The sequence below is a fragment of the Bufo gargarizans genome, chromosome 1, assembly GCF_014858855.1.
Source record: "Bufo gargarizans isolate SCDJY-AF-19 chromosome 1, ASM1485885v1, whole genome shotgun sequence".
In the NCBI taxonomy this organism is placed as follows: Eukaryota; Metazoa; Chordata; class Amphibia; order Anura; family Bufonidae; genus Bufo; species Bufo gargarizans.
The window spans coordinates 397,650,343-397,672,282 of NC_058080.1; the positions used below are offsets into that span (position 1 = coordinate 397,650,343).

Below are 21,940 nucleotides of genomic sequence, written 5' to 3' on the forward strand. Positions count from 1 at the left end.
ATTAGACTATGATGAAAAAGACTTGCTTCATAAGAAAACATTTCCATTATTTAGAAAGATTAGGCATTCAGAGAGGCCAATGAACCAAGATGGTCAGCTCTAGAAGCAAGATGTGAGGGAAGAGGACTGTTTTTGCATTTGCCATGTAGCTCTTTTCCATAAGGAATAAAACCTCTAGATTCTAGATGTGAGGGAAGAGGACTGTCTTTGCATTCGCCATATTCTTCTACAAGGAATACACCTCTAGAAGCAAGATGTGAGGAAAGAGGACTATCTTTGCATTTGCTATCTATGGTAGTTCTCCTCCACTGTACAAGGAACAAAACCTCTAGATGCAAGATGTGGAGGAAGAGGACTGTCTTTGCATTTGCCATCTAGTTCCCCATTATAAGGAATAAAACCTCTAGTAGCAGGATGTGAGGGAAGAGGACTCTCTTTGCATTCGCCATCCAGTTCTCCTCTACAAGGAATAAAACCTCTAGAAGCAAGATGTTAGGGAAGAGGACTGTCTTTGCATTTGCTATCTAGTTCCCCTCCACAAGGAATATAACCTCTAGAAGCAAGATGTGAGGGAAGAGGTCTGTCTTTTCATTTGCCCTCTAGTTCTCTTCCACAAGGAATAAAACCTCTAGAAGCAAGATGTGAGGGAAGATGACTGTTTTTATATTTGCCCTCTAGTTCCCTTCTACAAGGAATAAAACGTATAGAAGCAAAATGTGAGGGAAGAGGACTGTCTGTGCATTTGCATCTAGTTCTCCTCTACAAGGACTAAAACTTCTAGAAGCAAGATGTGAGGGAAGAGGACTATCTTTGCATTTGCATCAAGTTCTCCTCTACAAGGAATAAAACCTCTAGAAGCAAGATGTGAGGGAAGCGGTCTGTCTTTGCATTTGCCATCGAGTTCTCTTCCACAAGGAATAAAACCTCTAGAAGCAAGATGTGAGGGAAGCAGTCTGTCTTTGCATTTGCCATCTAGTTATCTTCCACAAGGAATAAAACCTCTAGAAGCAAGATGTGAGGGAAGAGGACTGTTTTTTTTTTTGCCCTCTAGTTCCCTTCTACAAGGAATAAAATGTATAGAAGCAAAATGTGAGGGAAGAGGACTGCTTTTATTTTTGCCATATAGTTCCCCTCTAGAAGGAATAAAACATCTAGAAGTACGATCTGAGGGAAGAGGACTATCTTTACATCTGCCATATAGTTCTCCTGTACCAGTAATAAATCTATTGCCTTCTATATAACAATGCTCAACTCAGTGTTCAACGCTAAACATCTGTGACATTCCATTTATTGTCACAGATGGCTTGACTGATAAGCCAAATCATATTTCAAGCATTTTTAAAGGGTCAGACAGATATTTGCCCCTATAAAAGCACTAGAGAGACAGTTTTGTTCTTTCTTCTGGAGGAGAGCTATTTTGCATATTTGCTCCCCGGGGATCATTGCCCTAAAGACTACCTAACAGTTGCATATTCTCAGGTAGAATCAGTGCTTCCTGAGAGGCATTTGTATCCAACAAAAGACAATTATCAGCATGCAAAGTGCTGTAGGTAATGCTGGTGTCTTATTGGTCTCGGGGACCTCAGACATCTCTGCTCTTGAAAAGTAAATGTCAGTATTTGGGAATCTGCTAATTCACAGTGACTGGGGATATAGTCTACTCGGGTTTGTCAATCTCCTCTCCAGTAGCCCTGTGATAGTGTCAGTGCTTTTCCTACTCTGTCCTCACAACGTGATAAGAAGCAAGCTGAAGTCAGCAAGTTGGGGCTGGAAATGCATCCGCAGGTAATTAATAACAATCAAACATCTTATAAAACTGCTGACTGTGGCTGTAATGAAGTGGGCTCAAGTCATTGCCTTGCAAATAGAGAGCGCGTTTATGAACCGTGGCAGCAAGAGGTTTTTTCTCACTCTCCCTTTTGTAACTTAATATTTAATGTGGTAGAAAAATACAAATAGCGTGCAAGTTCTCCAAAAAATCTCATTTTTACCACTAAGTAGGGGGATACTTAACAGAAAGATGAAGACGTAGACATGCCAAGCAGTTTGTCCTAATGTTTTGCTTGTGCTCAAAACGAATGTAGTATATTTCTCTGTTTAAATGGGTGGGAGAATTTTCAGGGGGGTTGAAAATATTCTTATATTCTTATTGTGTTGTGTATTTTCTAACCTTCAAAATGTACTATTCTGAGAATACAGATGTTTTATAATACATATTACAGACACTTGAGGAGATTTATAAATGCCTCAGAATTCTGGTTTAATATGTACCAAAAACTGGTGTCTTTGCACCTATTTATCATGTGTTTTAGATACTTGTGGAACCTCCCTTAAAAAGGTGCATGGCCTATTCTGAAAGGCGTATAACTTAACATTTTCAAACATGTGCCAAAATTGCTCCAAAATATGGAATGAGGCCACGCAATAGTTGGTGCAAAAGTTAGACAAAAGTGTCCAAAGATGCCCTGAATTTATAATAAAGCATGATGTTGGAATACATCTGTAGACCATCTAGACTAAGGCTACTTTCACATTAGTGTTTTTTGCCAATCCATCATAGATCTGCAAAAACGCTTCTGTTACCATAATACAACCGCATGCATCCGTCATGAATGGATTCCGGTTGTATTATGTCTTCTATAGCCATGACGGATCTGTCTTGAACCCAATTGAAAGTCAATGGGGGACAGATGCGTTTTCTATTGTGCTTGATTGTGTTAGAGAAAACGGATCCGTCTTGCTCCGCACCACATCATGGACAGAAAAACGCTTCTTGCAGCGTTTTTCTGTCCGCAATAGGGATGCAACCAAATGGAACTGAATGCATTTTGGTGCATTCTGTTTCGTTTGGTTCAGTTTTGTCCCCATTGACAATGAATGGGGACAAAACTGAAGCGTTTTTTTTCGCTATTGAGCCCCTATGACGGATCTCAATAGTGGAATTGAAAACGCTAGTGTGAAAGTAGCCTAAGTTTATGGTGGAAATATTACACAAGATTTGTAAATTTGCAACACTGGATTATACAACCTTTGCCCTAATTCTGATTCACACATCGCATATGTTTTAAAGAATTTTCACCAAAATCTCCAAGCAGAGTAAAGTACCCATCCTCAAACTTTCGCATGGCATCCTTAAGCTTGTTGATACTCAGGAACAAGGGCAGGTCTCATGTTATCTACTTAGGTGATTGATCACAAACTTGGACTCACTTATCATTCCGTTTATTTTAGCGCTGCTTCTTGGGGAGAATATCTCTGAGTATACCCAGCCTAATAGAGCCAGTATGAGTGTGCACAGAGGCCGTGCAGCTTTGTACTATGGAGCCACATAGCCTCCATGCACAGCCGTATGGGCTTCATGCCAAGTGAATAAGCCCGTCAAGAAGCGTCGACTGTGTGAACAAGAAGTCCGTTTTTCTTTTCATTCCAATCAGAGCCTCAGTGTGAGTCCGATAGGAATGAAGTGAGAAACTGACATTCTGTGGAATTCTACAAATCTCATCTGGGATTAAATAATCTAAACGCCAAACATCACGGAGGCTGAAAATTAATAAATCAATATGTACGTTTTTTTATATTTTATGCCTCTTTGAGTAGAGCGTTACAAATGTAATATAGCAGCATTAGCAATAGTAGCATCTCCTGCTGCCTCATATTTAGCAGACAATGCTGCCACAACAGTATGATTCCATTCTCAAATTTTCCGGAACGGGTGAAGACCCCTTCATTTCAACGGGGCCGCAAAAGATGCAGACAGCACAGAACAAAAATAGGCATTTCTATAATGGGCCGCCTGTTCTATATATTGCAGAACGCACACCGGAGGCATCTGTGTTTTTTGGATCCACAATTTGCGGTCCGCAAAACACTGTGCAGTCATCTGAATGAGCCCTAAAGGAGAGCTACAGTTGCAGGCACCTGGTTGACTATTGATAATATGCAACGTAATGCAACGCAAGCCTTCAATGTACATTATGTCAAAATGTTATTGCGTCCATTTAGATGGGTTCTCCAGGATTTTCATATTGATGGCCTATTCTCAGGATAGGTCATCAATATCAGATCAGCAGAGGTCAAACTCATAGCACCCCCACCGGTCAGCTGTTTGAGGAAGCTGCTGTGGCCTCCTCACAGTTTACCAAGCACAGTGACATCCATTTGATTGCGGCTGTGCATGGTATCACAGCTCACCACCTTCACTTGAATAGGGATGAGCTGCACCTAGGCCATATGACTGATGTACAGTGATGTCACTGGCCTAGGAAGAGGCCTAAGCACTCATGGAGTTTCATAGCCTCTTCATACAGCTCATCGATGGGGATCGCTGAGGACAGGACACCAGAATCAAAATCCGGAGTGCCCCTTTAAAGAAATACCATCTAATAAACTGGTATTCTGACCAATGAAATGTGCATGCCCCTGCTTTAACAGGACAGAACATAATAAGGGTCCATTCACACGTCCGTGGTGTATTGCGGATCCGCAATACACTAGGCCGGAACCCCCCATAGAACTGCCTATTCTTGCCCGCAATTGCGGACAAGAATAGGACCTGTTCTATTTTTTTGCGGAGCCGCGGCCCGGAGGTTCGGGGCTGCGCTCCGGAAATGCAGATGCGGAGAGCACATAGCATCCCGTTCTGCCCCATTGAGAATGAATGGGTCAGCACCCGTTCCCAATATTGCGGAACGGATGCGGACCCATTTGCGGACGTCTGAATGGAGCCTAATACTGAACAATCAAATATTCAGTGGGAAAATGACAGCTATTATTTAATTGGTTTCTATGGGTAAATACTTTTTCGCCCAGTGTGCCACATTATTAAACAAGCCTCTGTATTATCCATGGAACTAAAGGAATTATCCATTAATTAAGCCAACTATGTTTAATTACTGTGGACTATCTTGTCAGTATAACTACGCTCTGGAAATTGCTGCTGCTCCCTCTTACCTAAATAAACCAAATTGCCTTTTCAGTCCCAAAGCTACAACATACAACATATTTCATGGACTAATGAATGCTAATATATAGTGCTGAGGATCGCACAGATAGCATTTTAGAGGTAAGCATCACTTTAGTTTATGTCTTGGTTACAGATTAACCTGGAAATGTTGCTCAATTAGGGCTGCACTGCTAAACAGGTATTTACTTATCTCACTTCCATTTCATATGCAGAAAAGAGCAGTAAAAGGGTTTTTCAGGGGTTAGATATGGATGGCCTATCCCCAGAATACATCAATATTAGATTAGATTGGATTAGATTAATGGGAGTCCAACACCCCCACCCACCATTCAACTATTTAGTGCAACTGCCAGTGTCAGAAACTATACAGTTGATGGAGCCAGAAGCAGGAAGCTCTGTCTATTGTTTAGTTTCTGGCTCTAGGGCAGCTTAGCTCCCATTCATGGTTCCATCAACTGTATATTTTATGGTGCCTCTGATTGATCGGGGTCCAGAGTGTCAGATCCCCACCATATTGGACAATAACAAGTCCCCAAAAATAACTTCATCATTTTAGGATATTGGGTAAATGATAGTAAACATGTCAGCCACAATGGCCCCACTCCTCTGCTAAGCTCTGCCCACTTAAAAAATACCCGGAGAGATCAACAGAGAAAGGCAAAAAGTCACAAATTCTTATGCTAATTGCTGTATGCACAAAAATCTTTGTACATACAGTGTCACAAGGGTGTCAAGACCTATCGCTGACCCTGTGGTGCCTGGGGTTAGAAGGTCGCAGCGGGTGGCTACTCGCTCGGTTTCAAGGGATCGCTCCATGACCTAGTGGTGAGAATGGATTCCGGTCCAGGTTTTCCTGGTTAGGATTGTGATCCTTTTTGTCCCATTTAGGAATCTGTAGATTTTCCTTTCAGCTGTTCTCTGTCAGCCACTCTCAGCTACTATACAGTATGTACTTTCTTTCTGCTTCCCTTGTTGCCAGATATAGACCTTCCTTCCAGATCTTCTATTCTGCCCTCAGGTGGACAACTGTTGCTGTGGAGCTGTTGGAACTGGAGCTGTTGGATCTCCGGTTCACTCCTGTTGTTGTCTCTATTCAGGTATGGTTTGTGGTGTTTGTTTTGTTTATCCTTTCCCTGTTGTTACTCTAAGGGTCAGTGGTGAGGACTGGTGCTCCCACTGCCCTACTCACTACCTAGGGCTTATTTCAGGGTAAGCCAGGAACAAGGCACTAGATCGGCGTATGGGTTAGCAGCCCGTCTAGGGACATCAGGACAGCCAGGTCAGCTAGGGGTCACCACTCCCCCCTCTCCCTAGTAGAAGGGTACTCCTCTTCCCCCCCTCTGCGCCGCACGTCTGTAACCCGCCATATCAGACGTGATATACAGCATTTCTAAATGACCCCCAATGGCATCAGTGTCCGTGCTAGCTGTGGGTGGAGATGACAAATACAATTTTTATATATTATATATTATTAATATTGCATAGTTAATTTACTAAATGAATAGTTTGTGCTTATCTACTTTTATAGGATTTTAGGAAAGTTTACATATTTTACTTTTATTTTCTATCAATCTAAGGCCCCTCTTTGTAAAAAAAAACTAAAAAAAACTGTGAACTAGGATCTTTTAGCAGCATCACCTTTGCTTTCTTATCTCCCTTAGAATAAGTATCATTGTAATTAATAATACATGAGCCATTTATGAAGACGGGGAGGACAAGCATTAGACACAAGAAAAATTATTGGAGCGGCGATGCATAGTGGACCGCCAGCCTCTTCCTCATTTCCTTCCTGTTATTAATACTGTAATAGACGTTCCAGGGCCACCAGCCACCTGATGGGAGCATCACGGCATGAAGGATCACAGGGCCTGACACTACTGAGCATCAGTTCTTTCAGTGTGTGGTAGTCGCCCTTCAGAGGCAGACCTAATAAGGCTGACCAGTGGCAAGCTTTACAGTGTTTGCTCCGCCTCCCTCCATTTTTGTGTGTCCCGTACCGGCCTTGTGTGACCTAATCATCTCTGATATTGCCACACTCACAGACTATCTGACACAGGTTGCCACCACCCACTTACCAACATCTAGCTACCATCTGTGAGAAGAACAAGGGTACTGTCACAATTGGCTGTTCCTTGGTGAATTTTCTGCATTGAAAAATCTGCAGCAGAAAATTTGCAGCTGCAAATTGTGAGGAATTGGCTGTGGATTTTAGTGTAGTAATGCTGCAGTTTTGCCACCGAATCCACCCTTTTCATTGCTAAGTGTGAAATCCATGGGCGTAAATCCACAGCATGGCAAAGTTGCTTGCAGGCAACCCTAAAAAAAACTAGGACAACCCTCTACTTTAGGCAGCTTTCCCTACATTAACTACGGTAAATGTGGGAGTGCTGCTCCTGCACAGTAGCCTGGGCATCCAGCTGTTCCTGCACAGTGATGGCCAGTTCGCAGTGTTTGCCCGCGAACACATGCGATCTGCCATCTGACAAGTCCTGCGAGGCACAGTTAAGTCCTTACCTGTGCCTGTGTGCGAGCCAGTCTGAAATGAAATGCCGTCTCCGGGAGCAGGCAGTTCCGAGAACTCCCGGAGACCGCATTTCATTTCAGGACTTACCTGTGCCTCGCCTAACTTGTCAGTTAAGATGGCAGATCGCATGTGTTCGCGGGCGAACACTGCGAACTGGCCATCACTATTCCTGCAGTGCAGGTGCTGACTTAAGTCATAGTTATGATTGAATACCTAGTCACACTGACTTACCCATGCTTTGCACTGGTTCTGGAGAGAGTTTTGAGTAGGACACCCACACTAGCCCTAGGATATGTCATCAATATCAGATCGTCAAGGGTCTTACACCCAGCGCCCCACCAATCAGCTGTTCTGGAGTAGCTCTGGTACTGGAATAATATAGCTTTGTTCATTGTGTAATGGACGATGCTGGTTACTGCAGCGCTGCTCCCACTGAAGTGATCGACACCAGCTCCTACAAGGAAATTATTTTCTTTTCCCCTTAGTATTCTAGCAGCCATAACAGCTCTATGAAGCCATGTTCTTTGAGATGTCATATCTATAAGCACCATATCTGTTAGTATTTCCATCAGATCACCAAAAATAATGGTTTAGATTAATCACACCGGTTGTTATAATTACGGGGATACTAAATGTGTACATGTATTCTATGGATGGCACAACACGCATCTTTACACTTATCTACGAACTAGATTAACCCCTTAGTGACCAGCCTGTTTTGGGCCTTACTGACCAAGCGTTTTTCTGCCTTTTTTCATCTTTGCCTTCCAAGAGCTATAGATTTTTTAATTTTCTGTCTATATAGCTGTAGGAGGGTTTGTTTTTTGCGGAACAAGTTGTAGTTTTTAATGGCGCCATTTTGGGATACCCAAAACCTTCTTATTAACTTTTATTAACTCTTTCTAGCATGGAGATGGGAAAAACAGCAATATTGCCACAGCTTTTTTACGTTAGAAATTTTACAGCGTTCATTTTCTGGTGTAAATAACATAATATCTTATTCTCTGGGTCAGTACGATTACAGTGATACCAAATACATATATTTTTTTTTTACTTTTTCAGCTTTTTTTTGCAATAAAAAACCCTTTTTTTAAAAGGAATAACTTTAATTTTTTTTTGCATTGCCGCTTCCCAAGAACCATAACTTTTTCTTTCTTCTTTCTATGGAGTTGTGTGAGGGCTTGATTTTTGTCTGACAATTTTTAATTTTTATTAGTATCATTTTGAAGTAAATTACCCTTTTTGATCACTTTTTATTAAGGTTTTTCTGTGGCAACTAAGAATAAATAAGCGATTGTTTTTGTTTTTTTTGTTTTTTTTTATGGCATTCACCATAGGGGATAATTTACATGATATTTATGTAGTCCGAGTCGTTACGGATGTGGCAATACCAAACATATGGGGGAGATGTTTTTTTCTGCAATTTTTTTCATTAAAAAGCGTATTTTCAATGGAAAAAAATAGTTTTTTTAATGGAATTTTTATTTATTTAATATACGGTATGTGTTAGTTTTACTTTTTTTTACCACTTAATAGTCCCACAAGGGGACTATAACAGACAATATTCAGATTGATTTTAAAATGCAATGCATTATCACTATAGTGCATTGCATTTTAATGTCAGTGCTATACTGACATAGACCAGCAGGCGGCGCCAGAGAGGCACAATCTGCTGGAAACTACTCAAGCCAGTCTTGGGGCCTTCATAAGACCCCAGCCTGCATTTACACACATCGGCACCCCGCGATCGCATTTACTCCCTCTGTCAGTGCTTTACATGCAGCGGGCGCCATTGTACGTGGCATGTAAAGCGTTAAACAGCCCGCCGGCACTGCTGCAGCCCTTAGACTAGGCAGCCGTAAAAAAGTGGCAGCCCAGCCTAAGACCCCTTAGTGACCACCGTAAAAAGGCATTAGGGTGGTCACTAAGGGGTTAAGAATGATCCATCCCTTCCATGTGAATAAATGAGTGTTGCAGCCTCTTTGAGCATTATCTCATATTTTATGTGATACAAGAATTTTGAATTTGGATGGAGGGGTCACAATTCAACAAGGCTCCCATTTTATTTTAACATAAGATGTTTTAAGACTTACTGGTAAGAATAAGGCATATGTCACTATAGGATATGTGTTAACAGAAAACACACCTGCCACTTGGCCTAAAATACATACAGTTAACTTTTCAGCAGTCATCTCATTATCATCAAGGCATGATTACAATGACAGATATCACATTTGTATAGATAACAGAGAATCCACCATTTATAATAGATGACAATAAGTCTTATCTAATGTTGGGTGAGCATGCTCGGCCGAACACTAGTTCGACTCGAGCATCGCTATGCTCGGAACATCGCGGTGTTCGGCCGAACACCACGTGTCCTCAAGCGCAATTCTCGAGACTCCTCCCTGCACATTTGTTGACTGCTACGCAGCCAATAAACGTGCAGGTAAGTGCTGCCATTCATTGTAATTCCGTAGCCATGTTGGCTACTGGCATTACAGTGATTGGCTGGACGGAACGCTCCATCGGGTGCTATATAGCACCCGATGACACATGTTCGGCTCAGTCTTAGTCAGGCAGAGCTGTGCTGAAGAAGGGACAGATAGTGTAGGGATTGAAATACTAATATTTTTATTGAGAAAACTTGTTAGAGACCCAAAAGTCCTTTTAAGGACTATTGTATCTGGCAGCAATATAATTATTAGCGCAACCTGCGCTACATAGCTTGCAATTGTTTGGCCGCTGCAGACAGCGACATTATCTGCGCTACATCTCCTGTGTAACGTGTGCGCAGCCTAAAAATATCTATGACATCCAGTGTACTTTTTACGTAGACAGTGTCCGCTGCGGACAGTTACATTACCTGCGCTACATCTCCTGTATAACGTTTGCGTATCCGAAATATCAGTGACAGTCAAATTTTTTTGCTGCTGATGGCAGCGACATTACCTGCTCTATATCTTCAGTATAACGTTAGCGCATCTGAAATATCAGTGACATTAATTCAGTGTAATTTTCTATTAGCCGCTGGTGACAGCGACATTACTTGCACTATACCTCCTGTATAACGTTTGCGCATCCTAAATATCACTGACATTAATTCAGTCTTATGGGGCGAATATTACCATTTACACTGCGTGGCAGGCGGTGTATCCGCAGGGAGGGAGGAGGGGTGGGGGCCGGCATCTGGTGTTGTAATGGCAGAGGGGCCGGTGCAGTCACTGTATTCTATTACACCGGGCACTGCTCACTGTAGTATTAACAGGTAACGTGTAGGCATGGGCACTGTTTTAAACTATAGTGATCCTCTGCAGCATAGAGAAATCTATGTAGTATGGTACTCACTTGAAACTCCCGTAGGCAACCCGGGCGGGGGGGCGGCAGCGTAACGTCACTCACTACGTCAGGCACCTGCTCCGTCTGCTTCATTAACCCCCTGTATTTGGGGTTATTCACTATTTTACACAGGGACACTTATGGGGGGAGGATCTGTGGATGACACTGTTATGGGGGGAATCTGTGGATGACACATATATAGCATAAGATGCTGGTGGCTTGGATGAAATGAAATCCAGTCTACAAGATGCTATATATGTGTCATCCACAGATCCCCCCCCCCCCCATAGCAGTGTCATCCACAGATCCCCCATAACAGTGTCATCCACATATCCCCATAACAGTGCCATCCACAGATCCCCATAACATTGCCATCCACAGATCCCCATAACAGTGCCATCCACAGATCCCCATAACAGTGCCATCCACAGATCCCCATAACAGTGCCATCCACAGATCCCCATAACAGTGCCATCCACAGATCCCCATAACAGTGCCATCCACAGATCCCCATAACAGTGCCATCCACAGATCCCCTATAACAGTGTCATCCACAGATCCCCCATAATAGTGTCATCCACAGACCACCATTAGTTCAAAACCCACCAAAAGCACACCTTTTGGTTCAAAATTTTTTTTTTCTTATTGTCCTCCTCTAAAACCTAGGTGCGTCTTATGGGCCGGTGTGTCCTATAGGGCGACAAATACGGTAATTAGGTGTCAAATGAAAGTTTATTTTAATAAAGTGGACTTACCTGTTACAATAGGATATGATTGGTGTCCAGGAACAGTTCCTCCTAAATCCCCTGAAGATGAACTTGTTAGACTGGATTTCATTTCATCCAAGCCACCAGTTAGAGATGCCATGGTAGAGTAATCTGTTGTCTGAAAAACAAAAAAGAAATGCAAACAACTGAATTTATAACAAGACAAAGTTAAACAGATGAAAGGCAAAACAGTTTATAAATCTAGAAGATCCCAGTAAGACCTGTGACTAAAAAGCATTATGGCATTTACTGGAGGAGAATGATTTCCGTTACACTTTTCAGCTTATAGTATATTCACTTTCAAACCATTAGATGTAAGTAATATATGGTAAAATATTACGGTGGAAGAAAGATATAAATCCATGAAGCTCAACCAGGGGATTGGTGGGGATGTGAATTAAGGAAAAGGGAGAATTCTACACATTTTGAAGTGTTAAAGGGGTATTCTTATCTGAGACAATGGGGGCATACCACTAGGAAATACCCCGATTGTCTGATTATCTGATAGGTCCACTACTGGGACCCGCACCTATATCGAGAATGAAGCAGGCAAAGTGGTGGCTGGAGGACTCCAATCCGGCCACCTCCCCATAGAAGTGAATAGGAGCGCACCGCGCATGACCAGTCACCACTCCCATTAACTTCTATGGGTCCGACGGACATAGCCAAGCCAGAGCTCGGGTATTTTCGCCGGCCCCAGAGAAATGAATCCACCATTTTTGGGATTCCATTTAGGAGATAGGTGGGTCCTGCACCTATCAGACAACCTCTTTATTCTTTAATGTTATTTAAATCTAAGAATTCGTCTAAGCCTTTTTAAAAACTATCAACTGTTCCTACCGTGACCACCTGGTGAAGAAGCCTTGTGACCCCTGGAGACTGAGCTTTTTCTTCTCCAAATGGAGCAGTGCCCCCTTTCCTTTTGTGGGGATTTTACATCGAACCGCTTTTCACCATATTTTTTGTATGGCCCATTTATATATTTATATGGGTTATTCATATCCCTTAATATTGCTGTTCTCAAGACCAAATACACGTCATTCTTTTAACCCCTTCAAGACATAGACAGTTTTCACCTTCCTGACTAAACCTATTTTTGCAAATCTGACATGTGTCACTTTATGTAGTGATAACGTGGAATGAATTAACTTATCCAAGCCATTTTGCGATTTTTTTTTTTACCTATATTTAATTTAAAAAAATCAAAACTTTAACCGAAAATTTTTAAAAATTTACTATTTTCTAAATTAGAATTTCTCAGCTTTTAAGGCAGATAGCTATTAATTAACATTCACCATATGTCTACTTTATGTTGGCATCATTTTGTAAATGTGATTTTATTTTTTAGGACATTGGAAGGCTTAGACTTTTAGAAGGAATTTTTATAATTTTCAAGAACATTAAAAAAAAACTTTTTTAAAGGACCAATTCAGTTCTGAAGTGACTTTGAGCGGAGAAACCAACCATAAATTACCATATTTTGTTAGCTACACCCTCACATTATTCAAAATCAATTTTAGAAACTTTGTTAACTCCTGAGGTGTCCCATAGGAAATAAAAGGATCTGAATGAAAGGAGCACCATATGGCTTTGGGAGGGCAGATTTTGCTGGAATGGTTTTTGGGTGCCATGTCGCATTTGAAAAGACCCCGAATTACCCCTACAGTGGAAACACAAAAAAATTACCCAATTTTGGAAACTAAAACCCCATTAAATTTTTCAAAGGGTGAAGTGAGTGCTTTGACCCAACAGGTGTTTCGTATAATTTAGAAACACTTGGCTATGAAAATTAAAATTTTGATTTTTTTTTTTTAAACAAAATATTGCTTTAGCCCCAGATTTTTCCTTTTTACAAGAGGTAACACGAGAAAAAGCACCACACAATATGTTACCCATTTTCTCCTGAATATGAAAATGCCCACTATGTAGTCATTAACTGCTCTTTGGGAACCACTTTTTCCTGGTAAATAGCAGGGCTAATTTGAGTCCCTATGTGGTGATTTATGCATCTTTTTCTGACAACTGTAGAGGCTCTGGGGTGAAATAATAAATGGAACCCGTGAGAAGTGAACCCATTTTGGAAACGACACCCCTCCCTCAGGGTATTTATTAAGGAGTGAAGCGAGCATTTTGACACCATAGGTGTTTTGCAGACATTAAAGGGATTCTGTCACCAGCTTTCACCCCCTCCAGATAAAAATATGGTTATGTACAGGGAGCTTTAACCATTCCTAATGTGGTCTTATAAATGTAATCTGTAGGCTCATTTTGCTAAAAATACGCTATTACTAACCTGTCATTCATAAAAATAAGGTGCCCAAGGGGATGTAAATGGATCCAAGCTGCCGCCCGCACCCGCCGCCGTTCGTGCCGAGCTCCGCCTTTCCCGACCTCAGCGCCGCCTCATAATCCTGTGTGACGCCTCTGGCTCTCCCTCCCTCCCCCTCCTCCTGCTGTAAGATCGCTGTGACGCCTCCCCCCTCCTCCTGCTGTAACATCGCTGTGACACCTCCTGCTCTCCCTCCCTCCCCCCTCCTCCTGCTGTAACATCGCAATGTTACAGCAGGAGGAGGGGGGAGGGAGGGAGAGCGGGAGGCGTCACAGAAGATTATGAAGCGGCGCTGAGGTCGGGAAAGGCGGAGCTGGGCACGAACGGCGGCGGGTGCGGGCGGCAGCTTGGATCCATTTACATCCCCTTGGGCAGCTTATTTTTATGAATGACAGGTTAGTAAAAGCGTATTTTTAGCAAAATGAGCCTACAGATTACATTTATAAGACCACATTAGGAATGGTTAAAGCTCCCTGAACATAACCATATTTTTATCTGGAGGGGGTGAAACCTGGTGACAGAATCCCTTTAATGCACATCAGATGGTGCAAATTGAAAATTGCTAATTTTTCCACAGATATGCAATTACAGTGAGTGCCCAATATGTTGAGTCCATTGTGTGCGAGTGAGAAAAGTAAGCCCTCTTATCATTATGGTGTGTTTCCTGGTTGTAGAAACACCCTGCATATGGAACTATTTTTTCATGAATGTATGAGAGGGTTCAGAAGTAAAATAGCACCATGTGCACTTGAGGCCTAATGTGGTGATTTAAGCATCTTGGTGGAGATTTATTAAACTGGTGTAAAGTAGAACTGGCTTAGTTGCACAGAGCAACCAATCAGATTCCACCTTTCATTTTCCAACCTTACTACCTGCTCTTTTCAATGATAAGAGATGCACAAGGTATTTCGTAGCCAATCTATGTACTTTAAACCAAGTTAAATTCTTAGTGTACCAACAATAGCGAAACCCCGAATCCAGCTCTGTTTAATGTGCAATGTGCACAATCCCTATGCCTTGCCTTGCCACACTGTTATCAGACATACAAGAGTCACATCGGGGTCCTCCCGGCAGTTAATATTCTATGAGAATTCATCTATTACAAAACAAGGATGAAAATATATATTTTTGTAGCTGAAAAAAGCCAGCACATTCATATGGCAAAGTCAAAGACCACATTGCACATATGGATACAAATACTAGAGAAAGGAGTCATCTGTATGGAAGGTGTGAATCACAAATTAGCACTGTAGAGTAGAACCCTTTGTTCCCCCTGAGAGGTATAACAACCTGTACAGCAACTAAAATACTGGCTGCCAATCTCAAATTAATTTAATTCAATTAAACATTTTTAATAATATAAGAATCTAATACCCAAGTGTTCCCCTTAGCCTCAGGTTTCCCCAGCCAGTTCTACTATTAAACACCACTCCAGTTCAAATGGTAATATGCAAATACAAAAGCAAATGGTCAGGAGCAAGATGTACTTTAAGACTGTATACCTGTCTTATACCTACATGTCTACATATGTGCTTACTATTTAAACAGATACATTTTACTGGAACTGTATGACATGGAACAAGCTGAAAATAAACATCCAGTTTAGCAGTGTATCATGGAAACAACAAAAAAAAACTTTAATATAGTATTCTATTTTATAATCTTAATACAACCATGTTTGTTCACTTTGTACTATCATAGTATTCCACATTTAATACTGAGCAATGGCCAAAAGCAGAGACAATTAGTCGATTCGATGACTGGCAATTTTGTTGCATCCTATATTTAGATAAAAAGAAAAATTTAGCCGCACTAGCTAAATTTTTTGGTTAAAGTGGGGTGCAAGCCCCACGGAGCTTGACTCAAGAACCCAAAATTCAGAAAATACAAAATGGGCAGTATTCTAAAAAAAAAATTGTAAAAAGATCTTTTATTCACCTACCTGATTGTGACCTTTCAGCTCAACATTAGAGCTTTTCTCAAGTTTTTCTACGCAAAATGTCTTTAATGTTGCCCATTTTGTAATATACACTCACCTAAAGAATTATTAGGAACACCTGTTCTATTTCTCATTAATGCGATTATCTAGTCAACCAATCACATGGCAGTTGCTTCAATGCATGTAGGGTTGTGGTCCTGGTCAAGACAATCTCCTGAACTCCAAACTGAATGTCAGAATGGGAAAGAAAGGTGATTTAAGCAATTTTGAGCGTGGCATGGTTGTTGGTGCCAGACGGGCCGGTCTGAGTATTTCACAATCTGCTCAGTTACTGGGATTTTCACGCACAACCATTTCTAGGGTTTACAAAGAATGGTGTGAAAAGGGGAAAACATCCAGTATGCAGCAGTCCTTTAGGCGAAAATGCCTTGTTGATGCTAGAGGTCAGAAGAGAATGGGCCGACTGATTCAAGCTGATAGAAGAGCAACGTTGACGGAAATAACCACTCGTTACAACCGAGGTATGCAGCAAAGCATTTGTGAAGCCACAACATGCACAACCTTGAGGCGGATGGGCTACAACAGCAGAAGACCCCACCGGGTACCACTCATCTCCACTACAAATAGGAAAAAGAGGCTACAATTTGCACGAGCTCACCAAAATTGGACTGTTGAAGACTGGAAAAATGTTGCCTGGTCTGATGAGTCTCGATTTCTGTTGAGACATTCAAATGGTAGAGTCCGAATTTGGCGTAAACAGAATGAGAACATGTATCCATCATGCCTTGTTACCACTGTGCAGGCTGGTGGTGGTGGTGTAATGGTGTGGGGGATGTTTTCTGGGCACACTTTAGGCCCCTTAGTGCCAATTGGCCATCGTTTAAATGCCACGGGCTACCTGAGCATTGTTTCTGACCATGTCCATCCCTTCATGACCACCATGTACCCATCCCCTGATGGCTACTTCCAGCAGGATAGTGCACCATGTTACAAAGCTCGAATCATTTCAAATTGGTTTCTTGAACATGACAATGAGTTCACTGAACTAAAATGGCCCCCACAGTCACTAGATCTCAACCCAATAGAGCATCTTTGGGATGTGGTGGAACGGGAGCTTCGTGCCCTGGATTTGCATCCCTCAAATCTCCATCAACTGCAAGATGCTATCCTAGCAATATGGGCCAACATTTCTAAAGAATGCTATCAGCACCTTGTTGAATCAATGCCACGTACAATTAAGGCAGTTCTGAAGGCAAAAGGGGGTCCAACACAGTATTAGTATGGTGTTCCTAATAATTCTTTAGGTGAGTGTATATACATTTAGATTCAGGAAATTTGGCACACAAGAACATCAGGTGTCCGGGAAGGTTTTAAAATGGGTCTCAGCTCTCTAGCACGTACCGTTCCTGAGATATTCCCCAAAAAAATTAATATGGCACATCACATGACCTACATTAGCCAATAGAAACCTGCAGGTCTTTCTCTTGATATCCCAACTGCCATACACATGGTCACATGTTCCTTATCAGCCAATAGAAGTTCGCAGGTTTTTAGTCTCCACATACACACAGTTTTACACCAGGTTTTCATAACAACCCAGCTATTTTTCTTCACTGCTGTAGGTCAGCTTTAAAGGGGCAGGGCACTGTGGATTACACTGTTAAGGGAGCGGAGTGCTGTGGATGCCACAGTTAATGGCCATTCAGGCCACTTTCAAAAGACAGACTTAACAACCAGTCCCCCAGGTCCCGCTAAGCCACGCCCCTGACCTGGTTATGCCATGCCCCCTCTCACTCCGCAGCTGAAAGGGATTGAAAAATGAAGGTACAAATCAACTTCTGTCAGCTGCAGGGGTGGGAGGGAGGGTAACTTTCTCCTGCAGCTCACACTTAGACAGCACAGTGCTGTTGTCTGAGAGTGAGCTATTCAAAAAGACATCCCTGCGCCAGAAAGAGGACAGGGAGTCTCAAAGCCAGACTGTCCGGCCTAAAACTGGACCTCTGGCCACCCTAGGGGCAGACTGCTGTGGACATCACAGTTAAGGAGATGGTCTGCTATGGAGGTCAGTGTTAAGGGGCAGATTGCTGTAGAGGCCACTGTTAAGGGGGAAGGGTGTTGTGGAAATCACTGTTAGGAGACGGGGTACTGTGGAGGTCACTAATAAAGGGGTGGCCGCTGTGGAGGTCACTGTTAAAGGGGAGGGCACTGTGGATGTTACTGTTAAGGGGCAGGCAGCTGTCGAGGTCACTGTTAAATGGGCGGGCACTGTGGAGGTCATTGTTAAAGGAGGAGGGGACTGTGGAGGCCACTATTATAGGGGCAGCGGGGTACTGTGAGGTCACTGTTAAGGGTGCGGGGTACTGTGGCAGTCGCTGTTAAAGGGGCAGTCGCTGTGGAGATCTCTGTTAAGGGGGCCTGGAATGGTGGAGGTCAGTTAAGGGGACCGTAACCTATGGTCAGTGTTAAGGGGCGGGTGCTGTAGAGGTCACTGTTAAGGGGGTGGACCCCTGTGGAGGTCACTGTCAAGGGGGTGGAGTGCTGTGGAATTCACTGTTAAAGGGACAGGTTGCTGTAAAGGTCAAATTTAAGGGGGTGGGCTGCTGTGGAGGTCCCATATTAAGGAACAGGGCACTGTGGGGAGGTCACTGTTAAGGGGACGGGGTACTGTAGATGTCATTGTTATAGTGGATACTGTTGATATCTTTTAACGACATACACAAACATTAAATGAAATAGAAATATACCCGTGCAAAGCCAGGTCCTTCAACTAGTATATATATATATATACACAGTACAGACCAAAAGTTTGGACACACCTTCTCATTCAAAGAGTTTTCTTTATTTTCATGACTATGAAAATTGTAGATTCACACTGAAGGCATCAAAACTATGAATTAACACATGTGGAATTATATACATAACAAAAAAGTGTGAAACAACTGAAAATATGTCATATTCTAGGTTCTTCAAAGTAGCCACCTTTTGCTTTGATTACTGCTTTGCACACTCTTGGCATTCTCTTGATGAGTTTCAAGAGGTAGTCACCTGAAATGGTCCTCCAACAGTCTTGAAGGAGTTCCCAGAGATGCTTAGCACTTGTTGGCTCTTTTGCCTTCACTCTGCGGTCCAGCTCACCCAAAACCATCTCGATTGGGTTCAGGTCCGGTGATTGTGGAGGCCAGGTCATCTGGCGCAGCACCCCATCACTCTCCTTCATGGTCAAATAGCCCTTACACAGCCTGGAGGTGTGTTTGGGGTCATTGTCCTGTTGAAAAATAAATGATGGTCCAACTAAACGCAAATCGGATGGAATAGCATGCCGCTGCAAGATGCTGTGGTAGCCATGCTGGTTCAGTATGCCTTCAATTTTGAATAAATCCCCAACAGTGTCACCAGCAAAGCACCCCCACACCATCACACCTCCTCCTCCATGCTTCACGGTGGGAACCAGGCATGTAGAGTCCATCCGTTCACCTTTTCTGCGTCACACAAAGACACGGTGGTTGGAACGAAAGATCTCAAATTTAGACTCATCAGACCAAAGCACAGATTTCCACTGGTCTAATGTCCATTCCTTGTGTTCTTTAGCCCAAACAAGTCTCTTCTGCTTGTAGCAGTGGTTTCCTAGCAGATATTCTCCCATGAAGGCCTTATTCACACAGTCTCCTCTTACCAGTTGTTCTAGAGATGTGTCTGTTGCTAGAACTCTGTGTGGCATTGACCTGGTCTCTAATCTGAGCTGCTGTTAACCTGAGATTTCTGAGGCTGGTGACTCGGATGAACCTATCCTCCGCAGCAGAGGTGACTCTCGGTCTTCCTTTCCTGGGGCGGTCCGCATGAGAGCCATTCTTTGTAGCGCTTGATGGTTTTTGTGACTGCACTTGGGGACACTTTCAAAGTTTTCCCAATTTTTTGGACTGACTGACCTTCATTTCTTAAAGTAATGATGGCCACTTGTTTTTCTTTACTTAGCTGCTTTTTTCTTGCCATAATACAAATTCTAACAGTCTATTCAGTAGGACTATCAGCTGTGTATCCACCTGACTTCTCCACAACGCAACTGATGGTCCCAACCCCATTTATAAGGCAAGAAATCCCACTTATTAAACCTGACAGGGCACACCTGTGAAGTGAAAACCATTTCAGGTGACCACCTCTTGAAGCTCATCAAGAGAATGCCAAGAGTGTGCAAAGCAGTAATCAAATCAAAAGGTGGCTACTTTGAAGAACCTAGAATATGACATATTTTCAGTTGTTTCACACTTTTTTGTTATGTATATAATTCCACATGTGTTAATTCATAGTTGTGATGCCTTCAGTGTGAATCTACAATTGTCAGTCATGAAAATAAAGAAAACTCTTTGAATGAGAAGGTGTGTTCAAACCTTTGGTCTGTACTGTATATATATCATAAAATAACCCTTGTTGACAATGCAGAGTGTGTGCCAGCTTCTGAATAGCATGCTGTCCACAGCTAACTCAGTGTCACGGCTGAGGATGGGGGAAACCCTAAGCCGTGCGATGCCAGAAGATGTTAGTGGCTGCTCGGCCAGGACGACAGAATTAGGGAGCAGGTCACCTTCCAGCTCATCCCTAATCTGACCCTGACTCCTAGCTGTATGAGCCGACCTTGATGGTAGGAGGGCTCATACTCAGGAACCTCGGATTCCTACTGACCCTCCGCAGATCCCTGAGCTAGGAGCTGGGTAGACAACCTGTTCCTCCTAGAAGCGGAGAAACAGGAGTCTAAACTGGCCAAGCTGCAAGGGGATATAAACATGAACAGCCTAGGGATATGGCAGGAGGATGAAAAGCACTTCCACACCTACCTGCCACAGACACACTGACTGGATCCCGTGCTCAACAAGCTAGTGTCCACACCCAAACATAAATGGACACAGCACACACACATAAACACACAGGTACCCAGATCCACAGGTGCATTAAACATGAAAGAGAAAACAACATCAACTAAGCATCATGTATAACATTTATGACCACATGGGTGGCCCTCACTGGCAGATGGTAGAAGACCAGGAGGATGACTCCAGCAACATGCCTGGAGTACCCCTCAGACATCAGGTCTCAACTGAGGCTAAATAGCCCATGTAGCCACACCCAAGCAGACACACCCAGTGCTCACAGACTAGGAAGGGAATTAACCCTTCTCACACCAGGGAAGGGAAGACAGCCACTTAAAGGGGACGTGCACCCATAAACAAATACACTGCAGCTGTTACCGCAGGCAACGACATGCGTGGCAACCATGTCCTTGGAGTCAGCCAGGAGGCCGAGACACTGCCACCACATGTACACAATACAAAACGTTGCCACGGGCAGCCACAAGTGAAGGGAATTGTCACAGTGCACACCTACATAAACCTCGTGCACACCAGACAAGGAAAGTGCACACAAACACACACACAAAGCCAGAGGCAACCGCACATATACCTGTTGTCCGCGGCAACCGCACTTGAGGCAAACAACTAAGTGCCCCCAGCTGTGGTTGACACAACACCCAGACCGCGGGCAACTGCATGCGGCTCTCAAGGAGTCACGACCATAACCATGGGCGTGACACTCGGATCTTTCCATTATTCCCATAGACTTCAATGAATAGCGCCACATACAAGGGCACCTCTCAACTGATGCTGATGGTACAAGAGCCCACTAGTGGATGCTATACATTGGCAGATAAGAGTCAGAGAACTCCTGTACTCACGAGGGTAAGATAACAGCTGATAACAATTGACTTCTCAGATGTCAATTGAGCTTTTTACACATTATTCTCCAATATTCTTTTTTATGTATTGCTTTTTATTTTGTATAGTGTTTCTATATCGTGCAGAGAATGCACTCATCGCCATACCTTTTGAGTATCTGTTCATTTGCTGGGGTTCCTTGCCAAATCAATGTAAAACACAAACTGATCTAGGATGGACTGGTGAAGAATATCTGCTGTCCATAAAGAATGTTAAGTCAAGCCAATAAGAGTGTTTTTTTTATACTAATGATCCCCTTTACACAGGCCGATGACTGGGACAATTATCTGGAAGAAGCATTCAGTGTCGGACTGGCA

The 21,940-nt window shown here is 42.9% G+C and overlaps 1 protein-coding gene across 5 annotated transcripts in view; it reads right to left on the bottom strand.

Moving 5' to 3' along the window:
• Window positions 1-21,940, bottom strand: part of PAX5 (paired box 5) — a 269,099-nt gene that overhangs the window by 87,629 nt on the left and 159,530 nt on the right. For all 5 annotated transcript variants that reach the window (XM_044270849.1, XM_044270841.1, XM_044270823.1 and 2 more), the window contains one exon: window positions 11,582-11,711. In XM_044270849.1, the coding sequence (XP_044126784.1) occupies window positions 11,582-11,711 (130 nt within the window). The remainder of the gene's footprint in view (window positions 1-11,581; window positions 11,712-21,940) is intronic.